The 21,428-nt window shown below is 44.4% G+C and overlaps 1 protein-coding gene across 1 annotated transcript in view; it reads left to right on the top strand.

Annotated features, from left to right (window-relative positions):
• Positions 1-21,428, top strand: part of ANAPC2 (anaphase promoting complex subunit 2) — a 1,102,972-nt gene that overhangs the window by 441,007 nt on the left and 640,537 nt on the right. Inside the window, 1 exon segment of the mRNA XM_044058339.1 lies at positions 12,207-12,324. Within this exon segment, the coding sequence (XP_043914274.1) occupies positions 12,207-12,324 (118 nt within the window).

Raw genomic sequence — 21,428 nt, 5'->3', positions numbered from 1 at the left:
AGAAGTGTTAAGCACCCTCAAGACACAGCAATCTCTGGATACCTAGAAGAAGCTGGAAACTCTCTTGAACATTTTGACTTCCAATGGCAATGTTTCTGTGAGATTAATTTCTACCACAGTTGATGGAGGGTCCAGAGTGGCAGGTCCCGTTATTGTGTTGCAGTGCGGTGCCATGCCTGGATGCAGCTGTGCAACTTCATTGATACCCCTTTTGAGAAGTTCTCTTTGTTGGGACCCAGGGTTAAGGATGCATTGATGAGGAGCAAATAAGAAAGGGAAGACTCTGCCATCAAAGTATGATTTTCCAGCCCTCAGCGTTCCTTCTTTAGAAATCGGAAAGGAGATAAGCAACTCTTCTTCAGGAAGTCACAGTTCTCTCCCCAGGATGCTCCTTTAGAAGTTAGGTTCCTCCCAAGGGCCAGGAGAGAATCGTAATGGACACCACCAGAGGGTCAGAGGCAGTCTGCAGAATCAGGACTTCTGTGGAGCTTTTTCTTATGGGCCCTTTCAGCAGTCTTGAAGAGTTGTCCAACTCGTTGCTTCTGGAGGCATTTAGGGGTCATCTACCTCTCTACCCAAAAGCTTGGCAAGCCATCACCCCAGATGTCTGGGTGTTGAGAGTGATGTACAGAGATTATATCATTCCCCTTATAGAAGTTCCAAAAAGTCTTCCAGATGTTCCACCCCATCAGAGGAGTTGCACAGCAGGAGAGATCCAAAAGCCGGTCGCAAATCAAGTCATTCAAGAGGTCCCACCAGACCCGATAGGATTTGACCTCCAAGAAGGCGGTGTATGCCGAGACATCTGAGAGGAATACATTTTATTCATTGGGTTCCTGGTCATTGTTCATTGTTGTATTTGCTTTGCTGTTGTTTTTGCTCCAGTAGGATCTAGTCTATCCTAGAAAACAAAAGGACCTCAGACCAGTTTTGGACCTAAGCAAGCTAAATCAGTCCATCCAAAAGGCCAAGTTCTCTGTGGTCACAGTGCAGTTGATATTACTTCTTCTGAGGAAGGACGATTGGATGTGTAGGATAGACCTAAAGGATGCATGCCTACCTTTATATCAAGATAGACTGCATTCCCGGAGGTTCCTTCTTTTCCAGCTGAAAGCCAACCATGATCAGTTCTAGACCCTGCCAGTTGGTCATACTACAGCCCCCTAGGTGTTAAAGTGCATGGCAATGGTCGCAGCCTGGCTCAGTCTGCATGGATTTCAGGTATTGCCGTACTTCGATGACTGTCTCCTTACATCCCCTCACAAAGACATCATTGATCTCTGCTAGGGATTTCTTCCTTCAACTATGCAACAGCTTAGACATTACAGTCCATCCATCCATCTGTATGTCCATCCACAGTCCCTTTTCCCATTTTTTCATATGGGGTCAGTGTGTCACTTCAACAGTGACAATCATCTAGTGCCAGTGCTCACACCACCGGATGGCTTGCCCTGACACGGAACTTAGAATTTACAATCAACTGCCCAAATTGAGTCTTCAGCTTGTGCAAGTTTTAGAATGCATAAGATGTTATCCAGACACTGTCCATCAAATTGCCAGACTCCCAAGCTCCAGAGTTTTTAGCCTCACGGCATGGCAGTGCTTGCAATTTCAAAACCTCCTGCTAATGCTCTTCTCAGACTCCTGGGTAGTATGGCAGCATTGCTAGAACTGGCCCTTTTAGCCAGATATCATGAGGACTGTGTAATGGACTATGGCCATTCAGTGATCCCTCCTAATGCACCTGTTCGATTTCCTTGTATGGCTAATAAGTTTGTGTCACTAGCAGATTCAGTGGTGATTACAGTCTCAATTAGTAGAACAAGGGAGACAGTTTGTAATTCCTTCCCCTTCGGCCACAGTCACCACAGACACCTCCCTCCTGGGGTGGGAGGTATTTTGAAGGGAGGACAGATGTTCTTCGTGTTCACCGTTGCAGTCATTGCATTTGGGTTATCTGCTTGCAGGTAACCCTCAGACATCCTGATTATCAAAGTCTTGGGTCTTGTGTCAGTTGCTGTCTCATCTTCCATGACGTCAGGTAGTCAGGGGTATAAGGCATGCAGCCAATGCCATTACATCAGTCTTTCAAGTGCCGGTCGGCAGACTCCTGAAATTTTTGTTTTCGAGTTTCAGATCCAAAATCTTCAACTAAGCTAAGTACTCCGTTGGGGATCCTTTTTCTTGCTCTAAACTGATGTCAGTAAAAGTTAACAATTGTATTTCTTGTGGAAAGCAAATACCTTATAAAGATCTTCATTTGTACTGCATTCCTTGCTTAGGCCCAGACCACGACATACCTCGCTGTTGGTTTTGTACCTTATTCAAACCTTGAACTATTTGTCACCAGTTCATTTTTGCATCTAAATAAGCCACCCGACTACCGACATTCTGAAAAAAACACAGAGACAGGCCGCATAGGTCCAAAGCTGCCGACGATGCTTCTAAGCTAGTCGCCAGTTCCCTGGTACTCAGAGATGTGCTTTTGCAGCCCCTGATACCCACTACTTCAGATTTGTAGGCCTCTACTGTGACCCATTTGGAGTCCAGTATGCCGCAAGATGCTTCTTCGACTGTGGAACCTACAGATGTCTTGACCTTGGATGGGTCCGGAGCTGCTGTGCAGGCATTGGCTTCTGAGGGTGTATTCAGGCCTACTGACTTGCATATTAAACCGACGCCATCATCTTCTTCAAGGCCTACAACACAATCCACACCTAGAAAACTGACGTCCAGACTGCATGGTCAGGCTCCTATGCCTAAAAAACAAATGATAAGAATGGCTGAAGACCTTATTACTCTAATCAGGGGAAGCCACCCTTCTCCCTCTAAGAGATCTAGAACTGATTTTCCTTCTGATTCTTCTGATCAGGATTCTGAAATTTCTGTTTTCTCTGATGACCATGAGTTGCCCTTAACTACCTATGAGGATTCCGATGGAGAGGACTCCATTCCCTCTGCTTTCCCTCCAGAGGATTTCTCTTTTGGTGAAACCTTGCAGGCTCTTAGGGAGCATTTCTGCTGGGAAAGCCAGGATTACTCTAACTCCAAAACGAGGCTTAGGGAATTCTTACTCCTATCTCAAGCTATCACTCCTGTACAGGACATTGTAGGTAAGGCCTTCTTGGAATCTAGCCTGGCCCCTGACATTTTACCTCCAGCTCCCCGAAAACCTGACATATTACAGAGTACCTGACTCTCACAAGTTCCTCTTTAAGAATCCTACTGCAGATTCTGTGACCATTTCACTGGGACCCAAGGGCGTTAAGGCTACTACTGCCAAAAACCCTACCCCCTCTAATAGAGATTCCAGGGCCCTGGACAGATGGGGTAAAAAGGTATGCACTTCTGCAACTTAGGCCATTAGGGCCTTAAACTGCCAGTTTCATATGTTAAAGTATCAGCAGCATATTATTGGATTGCTTAAGCAGAAAATGATGATAATCCTTGACTGTGCTGAAAATAAAGAATTACAGGGTTTAATGCATTTTGCTGAACAAGTTGGAAAACATACTTAGCAATGTGGTTTTGATTCATTAGAAGCATCTTGCAGGGCTGCTGTCACTGGGTTTGTACTTAGAAGGCATGCTTGGCTTAAGGAACAATCTTTGCCAGATCATATTAAAGCTAAATTACTAGATGCTCCCTTAAACCAAGACCGCCTGTTTGGGTACAAAGCAGAATAAGTTCTTAAAAAGATGGAGGAAAAAGCCAATTCTATGCAAACTGTTAAAGATTTCCTGCAAGTACAGCCTCCCAGATTTAGTAGGCACTGGCCTTCTAAGAATTGGTCCTTCCCTGCCTCTTCCAGGCCTTCTCAGTCTGAACCCAGAACCAGCAGACCACCCAGGCTTCAGTCCCAAGCTGCTCACAGGCCTAAGCAGTGGAGGGCTCCCACTTCCAAAGCTGGAAGTAGTAAGACACCCCCCTATGGTAAACTGTCACAATGACTTAACTTTAAACCTTCCAAGCCCTGCTCAACTGACTGTTCCTTTAGGGGGAAAGATCGCCCTGCATGCAAAAAACTGAGAACTCATTACCCAAGACAAATGGGTTTTAAATATAGTTTCCCAAGGATACAGATTTCACTTCCACTCCTTACCAACCCCAAACAGTTGGCCATACCTACCCCCAAATCAGTGGGCAGAGGCTCAAAAGCAAGTTCTCTCTCCTAAGCATCAGGGCTATTCAGCCTGTCCCAGAAGAAGAATGGGGGCAAGGTTTCTACTAAAGACTTTTCCATGTACCCAGAAAAGACCATTTCTGGCGTCCTATCCTGGACCTGTTTATACTAAACACTTTTTTGGTAATCCCAAAATTCAAAATGCTAACTCTTAATCAGCTGCTTCCCATGCTAGGCAAAAATGCCTGGTTGGGAACACTGGATTTAAAGGAAACCTACCTGCACATCCCAATAAGGGAATCTTGCAGAAGATACCCACATTTCAGAGCAGGCTACATGCACTATCAGTTCTCTGCACTGCCTTTTGGCTTATCTACTGTGCCCAGGGTATTCACAAAGTGCTTAGCTCCAGTCATTGCATTTTGCAGGCAAAGAAAAATTCAAATATACCCATACCTGGACAATTGTCTAATTCGGGCAGAAAGCCAGGACATACTATTAAACCATCTGGCATTTGTAAAGAAATTACTAACTTCTCTGGGGTACACCATAAACGAAAAGAAATCACATCTAGTACCTTGCCAACAAATTGTATTCCTGGGAGCAAGCTTGACAACAACTTCCCAGATGGCCTACCTCATGCCAGAGAAACAAGTTCACTTGACAGCCTACTTAAAAAAAAAAACTGGCCACAAAGACCCAGCTATCTGCAAGGAAAGTACTGCAAGCCCTGGGGTTCATGGCCTCTTGCATTCTACTAATTCCATATGCAAGACTGCATATGAGGAAACTACAATGGTATCTAAAAAGCCTATGGTGTCAACATTCTCAGGACCTAGAATCAATGATTCCTATCATAATGTGTCTACAGATAGACTTCCTTTGCTGGGTAGAGTCCTGCCACAAAAACAAGGGACTGGCATTCACTCTACCCCCTGCCATCCAAATCCTAACAGATGCATCAGGCTATGCATGGAGGGCTCACTTGGCAGGGCACTGCGTTCAGGGCAAATGGAACCCGAGGCAAATGCAACTGCATATCAGTCAAAAAGAAATGTTAGCTGTACAGTATGCTCCGACAGCCTTCAAGGACCACATTCTTCCAGGACAATTATTGGTAAAGATGGACGAACACCACAGTTATGTGGTACATAAACATGCAGGGGGGAACCCACTCATACCCTGTCTGCAGACTACCCATTGCTCTGTGGAACACAGCCTTGAGCTACCAAGTGCACCTACAAGCTCAATTCCTGCCAGACAAGCTAAATACACTGGCATACGACCTAAAAAGAAATCTCATGGTCCCACACTAGTGGAAACTTGATCCAAAGATATTCAACATTTCGAGAAACAAATGGGGGAGCCCAAAGGTAGACCTGTTTGCTTCCCCTCAGAACTACCAGTTGGACAAATTCTGCACAAAGACTCCCCGCAGACAAGCTTGGAAAGTGGATGCCCTGTCCTTCACATGGAAAAACCTACCAGTTTATGCCTTCCCCCCTCTGCCTCTTCTCTCCAAAGTGCTACTAAAGATCAAATGGGACAAACCAAGGACAATACTTATTGCACCAGACTGGCCACGCCAATACTGGTACATCCTCTTGTGCAGTGTGTCACTTCTGGAACCATGGCACCTGCCTCAGACTCCTGCCCTGCTGTCCCAGCAGGAGGGCCAGATTCTGCACTCACAGCTTCAAACCCTGAATCTTGCAGCCTGGCTAATTTCATGATCTCTCCGTTACCATCCCTCAGTAAATAAGTGATGGATGTCATTCTGGCGGCAAGGAAGCCTAGTACTAGAAAATTCTATGCTGAAAAATGGAAAAGATTCTGTTCCTGGAACCAAGCACAAGGGATGGATACAACTGTGCCCAATTTTACTGCACATTCTTCAATACTTAACTGAGATGCTTTACAAGGACATTTTTTTTCTTCCATCAAAATTCATGCCTCTGCCATTTCAGCTCATAATACAGTCACCCCTCTTCTCTCATCCACTGCTGAAGCAATTCCTCAGAGGGGCCAAAAACTTAAGACCACCCAGGAGAGCCCCTACTCCAGCCTGTGACGTTAACTGTGTATTGGAGAGGCTCACTTTACCTTCCTTTGAGCCAGCTGCAAATGCAGAGCTGAAATTCTTCTTGGAAAACAGCCTTCCTTCTAGCCATCACTTCAGCAAGAAGGGTCTCTGAATTACAGGCCCTCATGGTTGTGGAGCCTTTCATCATATTTCATGCGGACAAGGTGTCCCTCAGGACCAATCCCCAAGGTGGTATCCAGTGTGGCCTATCAGTCCATTCATTTGCCAACCTTTTCTAATCCGCAGAACAAAGGGGAACGAGTACTGCACTCCTTGGACGTGCACAGACAACTTAGATTTTACTTGGATAGGACTAAGCCTCTCAGGAAATCTGAATAGCTGCTGGTTACATTTGCTGCAGGGGCAGAGTGGAAGGCCATTTCAAAGCAAACCATTTCTAAGTGGATAGGCCATTGCATTCATTTCTGCTATAAGCACCATGGAAAACCTACCCCACAGGGGATAAGACCACATTCAACCAGGACTGCATCTACCTCTACAGCCTTTCTCAGAGGTGTTCCTACCAGAGACATCCTAGAAGCTGCTACCTGGAGTTCTGTACATACCTTCACCAAGCATTACCACTTGCCAATTTTTTCTAAATCCAGAGCTGGTTTTGCCACTGCAGTCTTGCAGGGCCTTATAGCTGGTCCTAATGCTGTTTAATTGCCTCCTCCCTCCCTTAGCTTTGGGAATCTACCCAAATGTAATGACTGCAACAGTGAAACACAAAGAGCATAGTACAGTTGTGTGCACTTACCATAAATGTAGATGTTAGAGTGTATTCACTGTTGCAGTCCTGGTTACCCTCCCTCCAGTCCCCTGACTTCTAATGACTGTACCTCTATTCTTGCTTACTATGCTTAAAGCTTTCTGGTGTATTTGCTTTTTTGTTGGAGGTGTAACCTTATATATAATTGCTTCCCATTATGGGGGTACCTGACATCTGGGGCAAGAAAAACTGATGTAATGGCGTCGGCTGCATGCTTTATACCCCTGACTACTTGATGTCATGGAAGATGAGACAGCAACTGATGCAGGACCCAAGACTTGATAGTCAGGCCGACTCAGGGCTACCTTTAAGCAGATAACCCAAATGGTAATGACTGCAACAGTGAATACACTCTAACATCTACATTTATGTAAGTGTACACAACTGTACTTTCTTGGTCTTCCACAGAGGTTCACATTCACATCAGTGTTGTGGAGGGAAGGTGAGAGTCTTCCTTGCGTTGCAGGGTTTTCAGGATGTTCTCTCTAGAGGTATGATTGTGGTACAGGCAGACAACATATTATTCGTCTGGTATTTCAACAAACAGGGAGGAACACTTTCTTTACCCTGTTTGTCGGGAGGCCATGAGGGTTTGGCAGTGGACAAACTCCAGCAGTTTTTAGTGGCAGTGCATATCCTGGGAAAATCCAACATTCTATCCGAAAGCCTTAGCAGGAGGATCTAACTGTCTCATGATTGGTCTCTAAATCCAACAATGGCAACTCGGATTTTTTGGTGCTGGGGCACTGTGTGTTGCAACCTGTTAGCGTTCCCATCCAACACCATGTGAAACAGCTATTACTTCATTGTTCCACTGCCAGGATTGGCACCCAGGGATGCTCTGATATTTGCTTGGCCCCCACGGCTCTTTTACACTTATCCCATGGTTCTGTGATAGTGAAGTTGCTTCAGAAAGCAGCCCACTGCAAAGAATCAGTGATATTTATTGCCCCCTTTTGGCCTTACCAGGTGTGGTTTCCCTTTCTTTGGCCTCTTCTGAAGCACCCCCCCCCCCAGGCGTCTAATCCCATTCTGGATCTCATCCCTCATCCAGTAGGACTGGGATCACCCCCAGTCTCCAGTCCGTCAAGTTGATTGCATGGTTCCTCCAGTTCCCTTGATGGCCAGGAATCCTAAGTTTTCAGAAGTAGTGGTTCATATATTGTCCTCTTCTCAGAAAGAATCCATTAGAAAAGTGTACACCAGTAAATGAAAGATTGTTTTGTGGGTGGAGGTTAGGGGAATTGATCCTTTCTCTGCCTTCTTGGAGTCAGTCTTGGATTTCCTAGCTAAAATGTTCAGCTAGGGCTCTAGCTTCTGTACTGTCAAGATACAGTTAGCTGCTATTTCTAACTTTCATATCGGTAAGTGATAGTATATCCTTGGCTTCTCTCAGGATTTCCAGGGCTTTACTCAGAGGTACTTTTTCTCTTCATCCAGCAGTATGGGATCCAGTCCCTCTCCAGGATCTGCCTTTTGTTCTTCAGTTTTTAACAAGTTCCCCTTTTGAACCTTGAGCCTCATCAGATTTGAAGCTATTGTCCTGCAAAATGTTTGTGGTGGTTACCTCTGCCAAAAGGGTTTCAGAATTGCAAGCACTTGATTCTTCCCCTTCTTGCTTAATTTTCCCTAAGGATAGTGTTTTTCTTCATATGAACCCTTCTTACCTAAGGTAGCTTCCAAGAGTAACCTTAACAGCTCCTTTAATCTTTCTGTGCTTTTTACCATGTCTTTCAGGAAATCTAGCCAGGCGTCTCTTTTTTTAAAATCCAGGCTGGGTTCACCTGTGTCTAACGTAATTTTATCCAAGTGGCTGTCGGATTGTATTTTGTTTGTATAGCCTTTAAAAGGCAAGACTCTTATACAAAAGCCTGAAGGACATTCAACTCTGGGTGTAGATACAGCTACAGCTTTTCTTTTAAGAGTACCCATGGATGATATTTGCACTGCTACTACTTGGTTGGGCCAACACACTTTTGTGTTGCATTATAAGCTGGACATTCAATCCAGGTCCTGGGCTTCTTTTGGTTCTACTGTATTATGGGATATCCTCCTTTAGTTCCCCCCGAGGAATTGTCATAGCTGGGGATTCTGGATGTAAGTTATGTACCCACTATAAAAATAGATCCATGTTTCCTGTCTCCATCTGGTTCAACCTTCCCATTTTCCTGACCCCGACCTTCTTGTTAATTTGGCAAGTCTTTCCCTCTGTAATGACCTGACAGCAAGGGTTCTTTCATTCTACTGTCCTAGAGTTTCGCATTTCCCCTGGGAGTTTTCTTTGTATTTGTGGAAGAGGTGAGGACTACTTGGATACTTTGTGTCATGTCTTGAATTAATGCGGCAAACTTGATCTGGGGATTTGATTGAGGAGTTGGGAGTTATGGGTAAAAGAGGCAGAGGCAAGATGGGCTAAAGGTTTTAGAATCTGAATGTGTCATATCTGAAGTCTCACAGGTTGAACCAGATGGAGACAGAAAACATGGACCTATTGTTATGGTGAGTACATAATTTTCATTTTATTTATGTCGGTCTTCTTTTGGTTCTACTGTATTGCTAAGCATGAGAGTCACCTTCATAGCTGCTACTTTACTTGTAAATTTGACTGCATGATGTTTGTATTTGATATTTAGCGATTCTTCTGTTTGGCATTCTTCATATAATGTGAAGAATAATAAGGTGTGTGTGTGTGTGTGTGTACACACAAAGTAGTCAAGCATTAGCACCTGACAGGTTGTAAATATTGGAGAAATAGTGCCCACCTGCTTTAAGGCCTGACCCAGTAGGCAGAGGTCTCTGTGCACCTGGAAAGGCATTATTTCCTAATAACATATATCCCCTGTTGGGCATTATTCCTATTAGAGAATAGGCTATTTATTAAATGTTATATTTATTTATTGTAATATATTTTTTTATAATTTTGGTGTAAAATAGTTCCTCAAAAGTTTCAGAAATTCCTCTAGGATATGTAATTGTTTTGGAGGAAGTAGTTTACATTCAGAATATAAGTTATGTAAGTATTTAATGTCTGTACTGTACACACTTCCATTATTTATAGCCATTTAGTGAATACGCCTCAGATGCCCCATTAGGAGCAAATGAATGGGGAAAAAAAATTGTAAAATGCAAACATTGTAACTGTCCATGAATTTGTTGCATAATGCTGTTCTGCTCCTCGCAGAATGATTGATTTGCTGGTAAATCATTTAGGGTTAATCAGTCAATACTGCCAGACATTAGAATTATTACAGGAATAATTGTGACGGACTGCCTGTTGTAGTCAGAAGACGCTGCTGTGTGCTCTCTATCTCGCTTATGCTCTCTGTCACTGTTGCACACAGACCTACAGACAATTTTTTTTTTTTTATAATTTTATTCTTAACATCAAAGTACTTTTTAGCAAGCACAAAAAAGGTAGCCATTTTTCTTTCTTCAGAGCTTCACAGTAAAGTGATAGGTAAACTTCATTTATTTTTTACCAGGAATTACCTATACATTAACAAAGTACATTCTCTAGTCAGGGTGAAGATTTACAGGCTGCCTGTTCTCTAAATGTAATACATACACATACATGGGAACCGAGCCTTTCCTCAGTGAGTCTCTTGGTCAACAAGTGGAAATGCCAGTAAATTTATAAGCTCTACTGGCTTTTTCATTGTTATATTGTGGAACAGTGGGGATCAATGAGGCTGATTGATTTTTCCTCACTGTTAAGCAAACTCTGAATTGGTACATAAAATTAGCAGGGGGTGAGGGGACAGGGGGACTCCCCCCCCCCCCCGTTGGGGGGGAGGGGGGTAAAGTTGTTTTGATCATTTATGTTGCAAGGGTTTTTGTGGTCGACCATTAGGTGGTAGTCATTTTGAGTTAGTGTTTTGCAGAGTTGATGAAGTTATACACCTGTATAAAGATATACATACATACATATGTAAGTACATATGTATGTATGTCCAAGTGTGTGTATATTGACATTTATGTATTTTTGTGTGCATTTGTCATGTTTTCCACTTTCTTTGGCTCTTTTAACCAGCTGCAAAAATGTTTATTGATGCAGTCTGTTTATTCTTGGGGGGGGGCGGGTGGAGTATTAAGGAAAGCACATTCTGTAGCTTGGGTGTCCTGAGATAGCTGCAGCACAAAACTGTAGCTACATGCTGTAGAGGGAAGGCTATTGCAGAAGATATCTAAAGGAAGACTGACTTCCATGTACGGCATAATTCTAGCAAACACAACACTACACAAAGCACGCACACACACAAACGCATGTTTGTGTTTCCTGCTGCAATTATCATGGTATTTATATTACATATCTGTTGATATGATGTAGATTTTAAACAACTGTACTTTCCCATATCTTCCTCTCCCAGCTAAGTTTGGCGACTGTAATACCCCATGGTGGAGATTTGAGGGGTGTTTTTCCTGTTTCAAATAGTTTTGTTTCCCAAAACAACAACTTCAGAAGTACACAAATTTTCTGACTTGTTTTTATGCCAGTTGGCTGTATAAAACACAGAGATAATTTTGTATTTATGTTAGAAAATTAAATTTTTGAATAATCCCTTCTGTGGAACACAACAAAGTATTAGTTTAAGGGTGTGCACAGTTATGCAACCACCGTATTGTACATGTTATTTTTTTATATTTTTCTCCTAACAGATTTGTTTTTCATTTGAATTGTACAGATTATAGGTCACGTTAAAGGTGGGAAAAGTTTTGAAATGATTTATTATGGTCTCATTTTTTATATCACAAAAACCTGGCATTTTAACAGGGGTGTGTAAACTTTTTTTTTATCCACTGTGTATGTATGTGTGTGTGTGTGTGTGTGTGTGTGTGTGTGTATGTGTATGTGTGTGTGTGTGTGTGTATATATATATATATATATATATATATATATATATATATATATGTGTGTGTGTATAATCCGTGTGTATATGAATGTTTTGTAAATATATATATGTGAATATAAAATGTCTGTGTAGATGTATGTATATGTAGTGCATTTTTGTCTGTGTAACAAAAAGGTGCTTATGTATAATATAAGAATGTATCATACTACTAGTTTATTAAACTATAAGTTTAAACTTTTTGCTAAATTTCTTCTGTGCTAGAACTAGTGCCTCACTTTGGGAAAGCTATTGGATTGATGATTTCTGTATCCTGTGGGTTTTGCTATAAATACTATGTATTATTGGCAAATGCTTTTTCTAAATATTTTTTGTTTGTAGGTGTGAATACATCAGACATCATTACTCTTTATATCTCTGCCATCAAAGCGTTAAGAGAACTGGACCCATCCATGGTTCTTCTAGAGCTCGCTTGTGAACCCATTCGTAAGTACCTACGGTAAGTGAAAGGTATTTCAGTTTGCTGCTCCATGTTTCATAAAGCAAGATCTGCAGGGCAACTTCATAAAGTAAATACTTCAGGTGGAACACAAAGCAACCAAATGGCATTGCAATGGCCAGACATCTAGTAGCTCTTCCTAGTAGAGGTACAGCTGTTCCAGTTCTCCGATAAATGTTTCAACAGTGAGACCTCTGAGTCAACTGAACAGTGATCTCATTCCAACCCATTTACTTTTCATGGCAATTTTCTGATTAAATTGATGTTGGGGTTGAGAATGAAAAAAAGTTATGTATATACTTTATATCAGAAGAACTTTTTGTGCTTCTCTACCTGGACTCACTTTTCATTTTGTCTGAGTTTATTTTCCCCACTGCAGTTATACCCAGGAGATACAGATTAGACAATCATTACATTTTTTCTGGAGTCTGTGCTTGTTGTTCCCTGCAACATCACCAAGTACAGGAAATCTTAGAGGGATTTCTTGTAGTAGTAGCAGGAAGCTTGTGAATGAGTGTCAGGATATGGCCAGGGGCATAAGTACTGCCTGTCTAGTTTGCAAGACTTGACTTTAAATCCCTTCAGAATGTAGGATGTTACTGGCCTCAGAGTGTCATAAGCCTCTGTCATATTCTGGTAAGATGTTACTCATTTTCATATGCTCTTCTGAGATTAACTGGACATCCCGACAGCTGGCTGCTTCATCCCTGCTTCAGATTTGCTTTGGTCATCCAGCTTATGGTTTCCTCTTCATCAGGAATTAATATTTCTGTATGTTTTCCTTCAAAGTACACATCTTCACAAATTAACATTTTAGTTAAAAGTCCCATATTGATACAGTAATAAAAGTGGTATGCAGCAAATTATAGCGTCATAGACCATTGCACAGCTCTGATGCAGATAGTTGTAAAAGGTAGAACGTTTGCAGTGCAGTCTTGTGACCTTTATGGCATCAATTTTTTTTTTAACAAAGATTTAAAGTGTTTGGATGTGTAATATGGAACACGCATTGGGAACTGATTTTATGACCTTCTGTTCTGTGAATTTATTATGTGCACATGGTTGCTCTGATTTTTGAGTACTGTTTATGTAATGTTGAAATTAGTACTGACATTCACTAATGTGATGTAAGACCCTGAAGTGATGCTTAAGAAACAGTCTGTATTTTTGTTATGCATTAGAGTAAGGCTGTTTCTTAGAAGGAATCAAAGTATGTAAGTGGAAGGTAAATTCGCTGCAAAAGTTTCCACAACTGTTGTCTTTTCTATTTAAGATTGGAGCATGTCGTAAACTGTAGTATTTGCTAGAAATTTATTCCAAAATCACTTTGAAGAAAGTGTTTAGAAAAAAGGTTTAGACAGGAAGAGGCTTAAGGGTCTGACCTGTACCTCAATGGAGGGTCTGTATTAAATCAGCGAACGCTGATTTATCAACCCTCACTTTTACTGCTTTGAAGGTTTTTGAATTGTGAATCCCCCCCCCCCCCCCTGGGAAAAAATTGCTGTTCCGAATGTTCGGGATTTTAAGCTTTCGCTTAAAGAAGGTTGATAAATCAATGTTCGCTAAAAATTTTAAGTGCTCACTGATTTAATGCAGACCCTCTATGGAACATTCTGGTTCATTCCATATGGATGATACCAATTCATTGATCTGGAGGATAAGACTAAGGCATCTGATTTTCTCTGAAGGTGCAGGTCCTGATGAGACTTTTCCAGTGACCAGCTCACACACTTCAGTTATCCAAGATGTCTTTTGAAGCCTTCCGTGGAGACTTGTATTCCTGTGGACTAAGGCACATCCCACCAAGCTGAAGGTCATCTAGTGTAGCGAAGACAGGATGCCATTCCATGGATGTCCATTGTCAAAGCCTGGTTTGGCATTTGTAAAGAGCACAATTCTGTCACATTTCTGGTTGTGTATGATGTCCCTTGCTAAGAAGTCGGGACTATTGTACCTAGGTCTAGACTTCCAGGGTGGTTACCCTGCCCTTGCCAGGAGAGCTTAAATGTCCAAGTACAGGATGCCCATCCCATTAAGCTCTCTGCAGTTAATTTGGTTTTGGGTAGTTGGTGGGCCTTTACCCCCCCCCCCCCACACACACACACACACACTCTTTTCTGCAGGAATGGATCTTCCTAGCTGGAGTTCTTCCATGTCTTTAATGCACTGCAAAACTGCAGCCTGGTGTGGATCAGCCCCCAGTGCCTGGAGTCTCCTCTGATATGGATTTTTAAATCCGAGACTGAAGAGGGAGGGACTGGATTATGCATTCCTTGATCTCTTCTCCCTTGGTGGTGGTGGGACTGATGCTAAGATCATTATTGTTGAAAAGGAGGCTGGCGTCCTAATGTTGATCATTTGTGAAGAAGTTAGCAAAGATTCTTGGTATCTTCCTCTCATCTGAGGTGTCTAATGTGACTTCCCTAGTTCTACTGTGGTCTAAGATATTTATGTACAAATGGACAGCCACAGGCTACAACACCAGCTGAGCAGTGCCTCATCCCATGCCACTGCCCAAGCGATATTCCAGATGACCCAAAATTTCATGTGCTTATTTGTGAAATCCAAGTGTTCAACCTTTGAGGTAGCCTACCATGAAAATGGCTCTTGCCAAGACTCTACTGGTATAAATAGAATTTATTTTTTGTCATGGGGAAAGGTTAAAAAAATGGGTACATAGGTAAAAATAATAAAAAGTACACAGTCCTTGTATAGTAGGCATAGGTGCCAGGACTCGGTGGTTGGCGGGCAGAGTAGAATCCTCCTCCGTTTGGCAGAAGAAAGCTTCAGACACAAAAAAACAAAACTACTAGGTCAAACAAGAGGCATGAGATGATAAAGTGGACTTTTCAAGATAAGAAATTGATTGTATATTTCCATTTTGCAGCAAACCCAGATTTTACACACACACACACACACACACACACACACACACATAGACACACACACACTATATAGCAAGAGGATGAAAGGAGCATACAGAAATATGTTGCTGTACAGGTAACGGAATATGAACCACAGAAGGAGGCAATTCTGTGAAATCACAAATGTTGAGAAGAGAGCAGTGTTGGCAAACATCAAAGACAGAAGCAGTACTTGTTAAATTAACTTTAATTGTACTCTGACTTAGTTGTAGATCCATTCCCATCAAGGTATTGGAGACTGTAAACATTTGGAGAAATGCCCCCCCGAGGAGGATCCGACATCTGTGATTCAGAGGTGAAAGAGATGGTTTGTAAGACCCAACTGATGTCCTCTTATACCACTGTTGCAGTATTCCTTACTATAGGGATATAGGGATCTCCCGCCTAGGGCAGTCTGATAGGCCAGTATACCAAAGCCTTATGATCTTGTATGTGCCATGTATCATGTATATGCCCCTCACACAGGATGTTGGGCATAAAAGTGACGTACAAATGCAGTTAACCAGAAATTCTTTGCCACCAGTCTGAACAACATTATTGCTCATTGGTCTGAATATCTTGTTGCTGTGCTGAATACCTAGCCATCAGATAAGTGCCCTGTTGGAGTTGCTTTTTTTTTTTCATTGGTCTTGTATTTTATTTTGCTTACCTAGAGTTCAAGTCATGCAGGAATGGATAACATCAGTGTCGGAGGCAGAGTCTCCATAAAGATGGCCACGAACAGTGTCTGTTTTGTTTGATTGCTTCCCATGACCATACCTCTTGCAGTATCTGTAAGGCATTTGTGCCTAAGGCACTCAGAAGCCATTTGTCTTGGAAACCAATGGCTTATGCTGTTACCCCAGAGTAGCATAGTGGAATCTGTTAACCCTGAGATGCTCTCGCTAGGTAAGAAGAAGGCCAAGAAGTCTCTGCTGTATTATTTAGCTGTCCAGCCTCCACCAGATGATCCTGTAGAAGTGGGTAATAGCTCTGTAGGCTGTTTGGTGTCTGCATTAGATTCCTGTGGAGTGACCTCATTGTAGACTAACAGGAATCCGTCTCTTTGCATGTCCTCTGAGGCTTTGCAGGCATCTGCTATGAATGTCGAGGGGGGACTGTGGTTGACTATCTTAGGTCCTAGAAGGATTCTGCAGATATTGGTCAGGGAGGGGGTTCCAGGTACTCTTACTGAATCTTGCCAAGGGTTGGAACTTCTGGTATTTCTTAGAGGTGACATCCCTTCCAAGAAAAGACAAGGCACATTTCGGTCCGTCCTAAGGATCCTCAAACGGAATGGCAAAAGATTAGTCTGGGCTTATTTTCAGCTTTGATGGCTGATGCCCCCTCAAGAGGTTTCAGTGCCTCCTCCTCCTCCTCCTTGGACCTCTACCCTTTCTGAATGGCCTAGGGAACCAGATCTCTCAGATGAGGGGTCCTGTCCTGTTTTTTACAGATGCCTTTGCCTTGGATTTACGGTTCTGATGAAGACAAGTCTATTAGCCCGGAATCTCCTTTTAGGGAATTGTCCTTTGGGGACACAATTGCTAAGTTGATGGAACACTAAGTGGGATTCTTCTCAAGTGTCTGATATTCAGAGAAAATATTATGAGTTGCTTCAGGTGAATACTCCTAAAGCCACTGCAATTCCTCCTATGTTGGCTGCTTTGTTAGACACTTTCATTGCTGCTTCCAAGTCTTCTGATTCTCAGCGTCCTGTCTAAGAATCCTGATGGGTTTTATAAGGTCCCTGAGGATTGTCAACTTTTATTTAAGTGACTTCTGCCGTGGTGTCAGTTCTCTTCTGATAAACCTGCCAAATTCTGCCCTCTTCCAAACGTTTGCCTTCTGATAAGGGTAATAGGACAGTGAAGAGGATTGGTAAGAAGGTTTACGATGCTTATAATTTAGCCTCTATGGCCATTAATTACCAGACGTACATGACCAGATATACTGTGACATTGATTGCTTAGGCTTGTCAGGTTATTTCAGACCTCCTTGATTCTGAAGGCAAATCTTCTGTCCTACTTTTCAAGTGTCTCAACACTCTCTATCAAATGTAGCTGTTATGCTCCTGATGCTTCTTCCAGGGCTATGGTTTTTAGGTCTTTCATGAGGTGTTATTCTTCATAGGTTCATAGGTAGATAGGCTATCTGCCCTGGGGCATTTATAAGCCTAGCCAGTGTGTATTTGGCTTCCGCCTCCCTATTAGATTTGCTTACTGTGCCTCTGTAAAGTAGGTCACAGAAGGTACCCTTTTAAGATTAGTTTACTGTGCCTCTGTCTAGCAGGGACACAGAAGAGATCCCAGGGGTGAATTTGCGATTTCCCATCCACGCGTCCAGATTTCGCTTGAAGAGGGTCAGCGAGCGGCTATGTCTAACATGAATTGGGATTCTATTCCAGAGTGAGGGGAGCTTCTGGAAAATGAATCTGTCCCTCCAGCATGTCCTATTTATTTTTGTGCTGAGGTTTAGGTCCCTGGAGCGTGTAGCTCTAAGGGAATTGGATTTTTTGAGGTGGAGCATGTCCATTAATTCTGGGTTTGACATGGCTTTGTACGTCAGGCATAGATCGCCTCTGAGTAAGCAGTAAGCAACTGAGTAGAGCTGGAGTTTCTTTAGTCGAGCTGCATAGGACATCTGTTTGTAGCCCATGATCCTCTTGGTGAGGTACTTTTGGGGTCTCTCCAGTTGCTGCAGGTGTCGGGTAAGGTACATCCCAAAAGGGGCATTGTATTCAATTATGGGCCTGATGAGTGACGAGTAGAGGGACACAATGACCTTCCTTGATCTAGATGCGAACCCTTTTGTGATAAGGTGGACTATATAGAAGGTCTTTCTAACCACTTTGGCAACGTGATCATCAAAGGAGAGATTACTATCTACGTTGGTCCCCAAATCTCTAATTACGTCTTCCGTACTTAATGGATTACCACCTATGTGGTAATTTGTGGGCACCTTGTTTTTCCCAAAGGGGATGACTATGCACTTTTTAGCATTTAGCTTGAGGCCATGGCTCTGGCACCAAGCATCTGTCTCTGTGAGACCCTTTTGGAGGATGCTTGTGTCAGCTGGAGATTCGATTATGGCCCCCAGTTTGCAGTCATCTGCGAACTTTGTCAGCCATAATCCACCCCGTGTTGGCCTGAACCTCAGAGAAGTATATACCGAACAAGGTAGCAGGGTATTATGGGTAAGGGGGAGGAGCTAGGAGCTCAGATCTGTAGCTTGGCTCCATCTTTGTCTTTGCCTGAGGACATTAAGGTCAAATTGTTGGATGCTGCTTTGTATAATAAGCATCTTTTTGGTACTGCTGCTGCTGACATGTTTAGGTCTGTTCAAGAGAAGGGCAAAGCCTAGTAGACCTTAAGCATATTATCTGAAGTAGTTAACTTAATTTGATCAGCAACCTGTGGGGTATCGGATCAGAGCCGGCAGCTTTCCAAGCTAGAGATCTGAGCTCCTAGCTCCTCCCCCTTACCCATAATACCCTGCTACCTCCCACCAGTCCTCAGATCTCATTTGCCACGGCTTCTTGAAGCACGAATGACTAGCTCTTGGCAGTTTGTGAGTAGCTTTAGAGGGTTTTATTCTCTAGTTCTATTATCCAATTTCTTCAAAAACTGTGTGTGTTCCTTCTCCGACCCTAGTACACCTAGTAAAAATTTTCTGTTAGTTTGTTATAGTTCCCCCTTCCCCTTATCTGGGTGTGTGAAGGCATGTGTGTGTGACTAAAATGGCTGAATGCCCTAAGGTCGTATTTTTTAATGTGGCCATAAGCGGTCTCCAGCCGATGGCCGCACTCAGTGCGTTATGTGCCTGGGGGTTACCCATCTTTCATCAGGCTGCAAATTTTTGCGGCTTTTAACCCCCGGGCTTTGAAGGACAGGAGGACCAAGCTTATCCTAGCGGGTCTTTTGCCCCCGGATTCTACTTGGTCCTCCTCTCCCTCTGTGGCAGCAGCCGCGGTTGTTCCACCTACTTTTCCTGCTCCCCTGGCCGGGGCTCAAACTCCCTCTGCGGTCCAGGGGGAGAGGGACTCCAGGAAAAAAGACAGAAGGGACAAGGAGTGTGACAGGGAGAGGCATAGGAGCCACAAGCGCCGGGCCGATTCTGCCCCCTCAGCCCCGCCAGCTAAGCAGCTCTGCTCTCCCCAGAAGGCCTCCGGGTCTTCCCCCTCTCGGCTTCACTCTCCACGCTTTTCTCCGGAGCCAGAGGAGGAGTCCCGGTCACCTTCGAGGTCGTCGAGGCGGCCTTCCCGGCCAGCCTTGGCAGCTTCTTCCAGATCCACTAGGAGCCTTTCAGACGCGGACATGGACCGGATGATGTGTCGCTTTCTCCAGGCCCAAATGCAGATGGGACTGCTCTTGCCTCCCCCCCCCTTCTTTGCTCCCATTGCTCCTTCTCCGATCCACTATCTGGTTTTGAAGCCATCGGATCGGGGTAGTGTCTGAGCCGCCGGGGTGTCAGCACCGATAGTAATCGCTACTTTGCCGGCTGTACCCTCGAGTTTGTCTGGTCCTTTTTCGGATCCGAGCTCTCAGGGCCGTGAGCCGAGCCTCTGATCCGGAGGGGTTAGTGTGTCTTCGGCACCAACGCGGTTGGAACACACTTCCTTTTCGGATCCGATTGTGTCAACTCCGGCGCCGATCCACACGTTGGATCCGAGGGGGCTGCTCTCGGATCCCAGGGAGAGCAGTTCACCCTCTGCCTTCGACGTTGTGGAGAGGGTCCTTTCAAGGGATTCGAGGCCCCAGGCTCATGCTACGGATCCACCCGCCATTCCCTCGCAGACGGGCCTGTCTTCCATCATCCGGCCCCATGGACAGTCTGTGTCAACTTCCCAGATGGTTCCCCTAGAGGAACAGGACCTGGTTGGTGAGCCCTCCTCGGACAGCCCCCCGAGGAGGTCCCTCGCAAACAAAAGTGTAAAAGGAGGTACTTGGACCCCCCCCCCCCCCCGAGTCCCTCACAGAAGACACTGACTTGGAGGAAGGGGAAGGTTCCCCCAGGTCACCCCCTGAGGACGTCTGCTTTGGAGACATCATGGAGATGCGCATTAAAGGGGGGTGGTCAGCCCAGAAACCTTGCTCGGATGAGTCTGTTTCTGGAGGCATTTGACGCAGGCTCATCTACCTCTTGGGTGTCCCCTCCGGCTGACCCCCTGGTAGACCTTATGGAAGGAGCCAGACACTGTACAGCCGATACCCAGGAGACCAGATAAAATCCTTAGCCCCCCCCCCCACAGACAGGACAGCGTGGAGCAAAGGTTCCCCAGTAGATGCCATGGTGGTGGTGGTGGGTGCCACCAAGAAGGAACTAGTGCAGGAAAGTTCCTTGGTACATCCTCCAGACAAGAAGTCTCGGACGATGGACCGCATTGGAAAGCGGATGTTCGTTTCAGCCACCTTCTCTGTAGGGGCGCTGAACTACTTGGCACACGTGATTCGGCTTCAGCGAGACCTAATCAAGGAGTACGCTGGGTCACCCCCAGAGTCCATGTCGGCCGAGGACGAACAAACCTTCTCGACATGAATGGCCACTCTAAAGTCAATATCCAACACTTCTATGCGGCTTCTTTCCCATGCCACAGAGGGGGGCCGCTAGAACCAGCGGAGCAGGCATCACCTTACGGCGTCATGCCTGGCTTCGTCTTAGTGATTTTGCAGAACCCTTCAAGGCGTCTTTCGCGAATGCTCCCTTTGATGGTTCTACTCTGTTTGGCAAGACCATCCGCGATACGCTTTTCCAGAGTGAGAAAGACGGGAAGATGTTGTCTGCCGTCTGAATCTGCTTCTCGGCTCTTTTTCCAGGAACCAGAGAGGACAAAAGAAGATGTGGTTCCGGAAATCTCAATCCCGTTTTGCTCCAAATCCTTCATCCTTCAGAGGCAGGGGGAGGACAAGGTGGACGCCGGCCCAAAGGCAGGGGGGGGGCAAGAATTTCAGGTTGAGGGAACCCTTTTCTGATCGACCCACGCAGCAACCCTGAGGGGTTTGCCCGACTGCTCCTCTCTGTAGGCAGTCGGGGGCATTTCTCGGAGCACCTAGCACATTGGGAGTCCATCACGACAGATCGCTGGGTGCTCCGAATAATATCCAGAGGTTACTCTATTCTCTTCCTGAATTCTCCCCCTCGATTGGGACACCTCCCCGATGTCCCTCCCAGTCAGAGGGAGGTGGCAGCCTTTGAGATAAG

This window comes from Protopterus annectens, chromosome 16.part0 (genome assembly GCF_019279795.1).
Source record: "Protopterus annectens isolate FY-2018-M chromosome 16.part0, PAN1.0, whole genome shotgun sequence".
NCBI classification, from domain to species: Eukaryota; Metazoa; Chordata; order Ceratodontiformes; family Protopteridae; genus Protopterus; species Protopterus annectens.
This window is presented reverse-complemented; position numbering and strand designations above follow the sequence as displayed.